Raw genomic sequence first — 7,505 nt, 5'->3', positions numbered from 1 at the left:
ATGAAGTTATGCATGGCAAGTCCCAATGTATATCAGGCATATTTGATAAAGATGATGAAGAACTCTATTAATAGTGAGTTAAGTCGTAAAGCATGGTTCTTCTAGAGGCGGCTAGCTAGGAATGAATTTCCTATTACAACCTACTCAACCTACCGCCGGGAAATCAAACCCATAGATGTGCATGTTTGAACACCAATGGTATGCTTCACAATCGTCTGGTACCATCCCATATATTGTGCTTCATTAATATGATATTGAGCATTTAATCAAACCTCTCACATGGACGTTGTCACAACCTATCATAATCTGATGTAGATACTTGCATCCGTCTTGGGGGGTTGATCGCAATTGAAAAAATATATTTTTACTGGAAAAGTAGTATTTCTCCGAAATACCAAACACCTCTGTTCATTTCCGGGGTATTAAAAACAACTATTCGGGGTGAATAATCAAGAATAATTTGTACTTTCGGATCTGCGAACTCAGGAAAATCGTTGTAAGAATGAATAACGACATTTTCATGACTCCGTGTCATTTGTTGATACTTATTAACAAAACTGGAAAGCGCCCCTTCGCTACCAGTATCTCTTTCCAAGTTATTCCTGTGGTACATGTCCATTATTGGAACTCTATAGCTATTGTCTCTAAGAATTGACTTACCAACACGAAAATAGGTATGCCACCAATACTGCAAATTAACCTATAATTTAGTACATGATTGTTTTGCTCATAAAAAAATAATCAATTTCTAAAGTATAACTTAGATAGTTACCTCTATGATGCCCAGAAACCAGTGAAGTTCTGAACACTTACACTACACCAAATTTAACGTTTAGCAACAGCTTAAATCTGTCGCTGACTGGGCTTGAACAGATTTTTGTCGCTGCTAAACACCATGTCGCAGTTTTTCGCAACAGCTTTAGCTTTGTTGCTAATTTCGGTCAGCGACGGCAGTAGTAACAGAAACAACCTGTTGCGAAATTAAAATATAGAAACCGAAATAAATTGTTGCTACTCTGTTGCTAATTATAGAGTTATTCCGGGATATATTTTATTAGAACAGGATATGCTTGTTCTGGTTCAGATTTAGCAACATATTACGGCCATTGCTAAATTTTCGTAACAAGCAGAAAAAAAGGTCAAGTCTTAGTTGACCTAGTCAGAATCGATACCCCCACCCCCATCAATTTATCCTGGAACACTCAGTTCGCATTACCCTGATTCTATCTATTCTGATAATTCAATCAAATAACCCTCAGATTCAACATGAAATCATAATTGAACTATGAAACACAACACAAAATTCATGACAGAACAAGAGTTGTCATTTGAGTATATATATTAAAATCACATTCTGAGAATCTTACAATGCTTTCAAGAAAAAAAAGTCTTACAAAATGTTTTAGAAGGAAAATGATCTCTACATTGTCGGATGTCTCTAAGGCAAAAAAGTGTCATAGAAATACAAATACAAGAAGTAGCTTCCCATGCTGCTCCAATCAAATTTACTTTCTTCCATCCCATCTCTTCCTTCGCGACGATTTTTGGATTGGGTTTCTGAGGTAGTTTGGTTTGTAATGACATTAGCCTAAGACAATGGTAATACCATGGACATGATAATAAGAATTTAGACACAAATAAGAGCTAAAAGAGAATCAACCTTCAGATTGATGATGCACATTTGGTCAGGTTTTTTGCTCACCTTCAGTTAGAGCCTGCAAAATGATAACACATTGAAACCCTTGAATTAGTCCTTTAACCCATATCACTGGAGAATCATAAAGAGAGATAACATTAGATATTCACTAGATCCCACCAAATCAGTGCTCGCTTACAGATCACTCTGGTATTGTTTGCTAACGATGACTATGATTCACTACAATTGTCAAACTTGTGGCTAATGGTGATATTTGTAAGGAAACCGAGTATAAACCCTTGGAACAACTTAAGTGTTTGCATTTAATCACTACAGTTACAATCTACAACATGGAATATGATAAAATGTAGAAGATGGAGAACCACAGGTTGAAAAGAGAACTTACTAGGAATATGATGTACCCATTCTGCATTAGATCCAATGGTACCTTTGATGATGATGTACACTTCTGGCATGCTCAATGGGCCCTGTAAAAGCTCTTGTTCAATTTACTAACATGACACCACTTGCGAACTCAAACATTGAATTCCATTAAAAACAATCATGAAGAAATAAGATTTCTACGTACAAGGTTGAGATCCCATATTTCAATAGCTGGATCTAATATGCTTACAGCTATATAGTTTCCTGCAAATATAACGACGGGAATAGAAGATATGAAAAAAATATGTTTAAGAGAATTAAACAAAATAAAATAGAAAATTGCATGTTTATTTGCTTACTAAGTTAACAACGCAATTGCTACTTTCTTACAGGGAGACTTATGGCGGCTTGTTTATTAGCAAGAAAACTATTCAAAAGAAAAAGTGATCTTGTGCTCACCTTTATCTCCACCAACCATTAATATTCCAATCACACCACATAGTACTACCGATGATGTGAACTGCATTTTCGCATACAAGGAATGAAAGAGTGAAAGTGAGAAGACAGTGAGGAAAGAGATTACACACAAAAAAGTAAGTTTAAGAATAAAGAAAAGACCTTGTCGCTATAAATTTTCCAATTCCTGATAAGTCCTGAGAGCATCTCACCAAGTAAACCGAATAAAGCACCAGAAGACCCAACTTCCGGGATATCTTGAACGAAAAGCGGAGACATCAAACTACCAGTAAAACCTTCTCATAAGTAGATTATCCCGGTCCTCACTGCAAACTAGAAGAGAAAAACAAAAGCAGGTTATGTTACGCTTAGACAGTATCAAACTTGTCACTATGAGATAAAGAGAATGCAGAAATGATCTTACAGGATCCAAACTCTTGTTCTAATTGTATGCTTATGAAGATAACACCTGAAAGGTTTATAATCAGGCTGAATATCCCTGCATGGATTTCTTATATTGTTTTATGACAAATGATAGTGCAAACTGTGACACTTTCCCTTCAAAAAAGAAAGAAAGAAATGCCACCCGTTTTTTTAATTTCTAAAGCACAACATTGTCATGACTACAAATATCATAAAATGTTCAGCAGGCTTAGTAGCATATCTCACTACACAGGTTCCTTATCCCCGCTTTTGATAAGTTTGTGAAAGTGTGCACCCTAGACTTCCTGTTACTTTTACATGTTAGAATCGATTGGTTCGCAGTTTTACTAACCTGCACAAGTGCGACCAGAATTAGTATGGGCTATAGAAAATGAGATTGAATCAACAGAAGTTATATGAGAAATAACAACATACGTGTATTTCGTCATTTATAACCCAATAAAGGTTGTCTCAAGGTAAAGTATGGTACAACTTCCCACAATGTGACACTTCGCAAACTAATCATATATTTTGGTGCAGAGGGATAAGAAGTAGCTAATGTGTACCAAATTTCTTAATGCTGGTGCTTGGTGTTGATATGAATTTATAATAAATTCACTTTCTCAGCAATGCTTTATAAGTATAAATCTTACGTCAGCAGTTTCTAGTGTCACTAAACAAGATCTGAGGTGCACAAGTTCTGTTATTGTCTTGTTGCACAGTATGGGCATACTGCGCCGCATCGTCAACAGTTGAAAGTTAAAAGTCCTAAATGCTTACCTTGCACGACAGCAAAGCTTTCACATTACAGCCACACCATCTGGAAGGAATGCAGTTAACATAATGGCACCAGCTACATTGGTCATTCAAGTTCTCTCCATGAAGTATTGCAACAACACATCCAACAACAGTATCTAGAATAGTTCTCTAGGAACCCACTAGCTCAGCCTAGATAATTCTAGGTACTAACTTTATTTGTTTACATATTCTAGATAATTCTAGCTATCTATCTACTGACCATATACTCTAGATAATTGTAGAGAATTACCAAACTGGTCTTGGGATTCACTAATGAAGTCCGTGTTGATATCTCAACACGGAATTGTATTTTACCTATCAATTAATGTGTTGTTTGAATTAAAATTCATTTACGCGCTTAATCTTATCGTTTCGGGTTAAAGAAAATGTACCTCTGAGTACCAATATACTGCCAGCCAGTACTCCTTTCTTTGTAATGCGCTGGCGCCTCTTGATTTTTCCTCAAGAAAAGTCTCATTTGCTTTTCGAGTCATCTATCAACAACAAAGATTTAATACAATATATTTGCTTGAAAAGTTATTATGAACTCTACAAGTATGAGCTTCCATTTCTGAGTATGAAACTTCTGAATGCCAACAAAAACAAGAAATTTGAAGATAGGAACGGCACTTGTATGCCATACATACTGCAAACCTAATATTAATCTAGAGCGTAGGAGCTAGTAACATTTGATTAACAGTATGCCAATGAGAAGGTAGTAAAGTCATTTGGTCTAAAATGTCGAGTCACTATCAAAAACCTCAAAGAAAGACAAATTGTATATACCTTTTTTTCGAACTCCTTAGAATTTACATGCTTTATTATTCCATTTATGATCCAGTCCACATATGATGGAATAGGAGAAGTCACAGGTAAAAGAATCTCAATAGTACGGCGATGATTGTGAACAGCTACAGCCTCTATTGGTTTTAGTCCATGCTGCGACATGAAAAAGTTGAAATTCATAAGCCATACAACCATATGACAGAACGAATCATTTCACAGTATACCATTGCCTTTTTTATTATTAAGAGAAGTCGATAAAAATCTAAACACAGGTTAAAGATAGTTGCGCCTCTCTAGTTCAAGGACGCAGTCAACAAGATAACCCCTTTGATCATTCTTCTGAGAATAACCAATGGAGCGTTATAAGGTAGAATGAATGCTCATTTAGTACCACACTTAACTTTCAAGTACAATTTAGGTTAGTTATAAGAGATCATATCCACTAAATTAGCAGACCCAAACTATAATTAGCTTACGATATTTGTCACATTTGGATCTCCACCAGCTTCAACCAGTAGCTTGACGATTTGTGTTATCCCTTCAGGTGCTGCAAGTAGCAAATCTTTAACTCCCTCTGGTCCAAAATTTTGGTCAGCACCTGCCTACAGAGATATCAAAAGATATAAAAGTAAAAGTTATGTTGGGTATATATATAAACTTAACAATCGATTGAGGCACCCCATGCCACAATGACAAGCAGACTCAAAACGATCCCTCGATATCCATGTATATGATGAGAACAAAATCGTCACTTGTACTGTTGTACAAAGTCCTTTATGAGACACTCAGAAGAAATGGAACCAAAAGAAACATGGAAAGTTTCCTAATATAGATTGGAAATCAAGGAAAAGAAACATTACTTGAATAGGGAAAAGGAGAAAGTTTACATAAAGTGTATTGAAAAGTGACAGTGGATAATTCAAACTAGTCCAAATAGAAGTTAATAAAGTCGAATAGAATGCAAGGAAATCTTTTTACCTTCAGTAATTAAATGCTCTGCACATTTCCAAGACTCGGTACGGATGGATGCCTGAAGTGGAGTAAATACATCATGGAAGACCAAATTAGGCTGCAAAGACAAAAAAAATGGCGGTAGATTGTGAATGTGGTCAACTTGATTAAAGAAGAAAAAGAAACTGCGAAAGTAAGAGGAAGGATTCTACGCTATTACACTCCAAAGATCAATTATACACAGCCACTTCTACTAAGCAGCGGCATTTTGAAAACCCCCAAAATCTCAAAAACCAACCAATCAATCACAAATCTGATTTTAACTTCGCTCTTAAGTTAAAAAAAAAATAAGCTCAAAAGCATCTTTCCAAAATCTTCCTCAGTGCACAAAATGAATCATCAAAATAAATGAATTTTAAAATCTATCTATCTCAAAACCTTCATTTCATCCATAAATAAAACAAACCCTAATATAAACTCAGGTTTCAACTTCTTTAATAATTAAATTTGGCCCCAAAAATCCATTCCAATACTCGTGAATGAATCAAAATTGAAACTCAGACACCTTCAGATGAAGATATCAAGATATAATCATTTGGGGCTTCATATAGAAAAAGAACCCTAAAATTGGGAATTTAGGGTTCAGATTTCACGCAATCCTTTCCTTCTTCTTCTTCTTCTTCTGAACTTGAAATCAAATCTCACAAATCAAATCAACACCTCAAATAGAACCAAAATCAATTCAGAAACAAAAAAGAAAAATAAACCTAGATGATTAGCACAGATCTTGAATGGCTTAGATTGTCTCATAACCAACCCAACTTTCCCAGTCTGTTTATGTTTAAGAAGCTTCAAAGTTCCAACTCCTCTTTCTATTGATTTTTATTTTTATCAAATCGGTACAATTTCTCTTTTCTACAGAAAATCAACAACGAAAAATCAAACCAATAAACAAAAAAAAATCAAATCAAATTTGAATTAGAAAACTAAATCACCGAGATTTAGATAAGAGCTTCTTCACCAGTTGTAAACTTTTTCAAGTTTAATGATAGGTGCGATCTGTGCACCAATATCTTTTTCTTCACCACCAGCTACTGCTCCCATCTCTTCTTCCTCTTGTTTTTCTTCTTCTTACGGCCGAATAGAGAGAATGAATTTAGAAAATGAGAGAATGAATGAGAAAATAGAGAAGGGATAAGGAAGGGATCAGTTTTCTAAAAGTCTTGGGTTAGAGAAATTATGGGTCTTAGGGTGGAATCATCTATCTGATTCAAAATGGTTTAAGTGAGGGTAGAAAAATAACAGTAAGTGTTACTTGGCACACAGACGAGTGACATGCGTGAATTTTCCGCAGTTGCTAGTAGCAACAGAAAAGGAGCAGTTGCGAGTTTCGCAACAGAAATTAACTGTTGCCAAAGTTTCGCAACTGCTATTCTTAGTCGCGAATTAGCAACAGCTTTAGCGATGTTGCTAATCTAGGTTGCTAAATCCAGAATTTGGTGTAGTGTTATGGATGATGCATCGAGGGCCTTGTACAATTATGCTAAAATTGTAGACCCCCAATCTATAATTTAGTGCACTATCAATATCTTGTAACACTTCAAGCCAACCAACATGAGAAACAGTGGTTGAGTTATGAAAGAATGTTTGACCCAATAACCATAATACAAACACTCTTTCGAGTTCCTTAATTCATTCAGCTACATTTGTTGAGCCTTCCTTGAGCATTAGGAAATGCTTCAACGTTGATACAAGTATTCCACCTCCTTTCAACTTTTTATGGTCTTTCCATAGAGGTGATTATGAAAACAAGGGAAGAAGCGTCTTCTATTTGTTATTTGACATCCATTAGTGTTGGTTGAATATTACAGGGGCTCCCACTCCACTTAGAATTCCACAAATGAAATACAAATCAAGGGGGTAATTTCTATGACAAGAATGATATCATCTAATTAATTATTTTGCATTAATCAACAATTGCTTAAAAATAAATTTTAATTTTAGTTAAATAAACTTATTAATTTCAAAGTCCATGAAATGAAACGTATGTGTCGTTGGACACCACCTTTCT

General features: G+C 35.3%; 1 protein-coding gene across 1 annotated transcript; it reads right to left on the bottom strand.

The window, feature by feature from the left end:
* Nucleotides 1-1,307: 1,307 nt before the first annotated feature.
* Nucleotides 1,308-6,538, bottom strand: LOC113305912. The gene is made up of 13 exons (XM_026554901.1): nucleotides 6,467-6,538; nucleotides 5,462-5,642; nucleotides 4,960-5,081; nucleotides 4,484-4,636; nucleotides 4,090-4,191; nucleotides 3,146-3,251; nucleotides 2,901-2,945; nucleotides 2,639-2,809; nucleotides 2,480-2,540; nucleotides 2,226-2,284; nucleotides 2,043-2,124; nucleotides 1,661-1,715; nucleotides 1,308-1,557 (listed from the first exon to the last, which is right to left on the bottom strand). The coding sequence occupies exons 1-8, from the start codon at nucleotides 6,536-6,538 to the stop codon at nucleotides 2,760-2,762; spliced, it is 831 nt and encodes a 276-aa protein (XP_026410686.1). The 3' UTR covers nucleotides 1,308-1,557; nucleotides 1,661-1,715; nucleotides 2,043-2,124; nucleotides 2,226-2,284; nucleotides 2,480-2,540; nucleotides 2,639-2,759.
* Nucleotides 6,539-7,505: the final 967 nt, after the last annotated feature.

Source organism: Papaver somniferum, chromosome 8 (assembly GCF_003573695.1).
Source record: "Papaver somniferum cultivar HN1 chromosome 8, ASM357369v1, whole genome shotgun sequence".
Lineage (NCBI taxonomy): Eukaryota > Viridiplantae > Streptophyta > Magnoliopsida > Ranunculales > Papaveraceae > Papaver > Papaver somniferum.
This window is presented reverse-complemented; position numbering and strand designations above follow the sequence as displayed.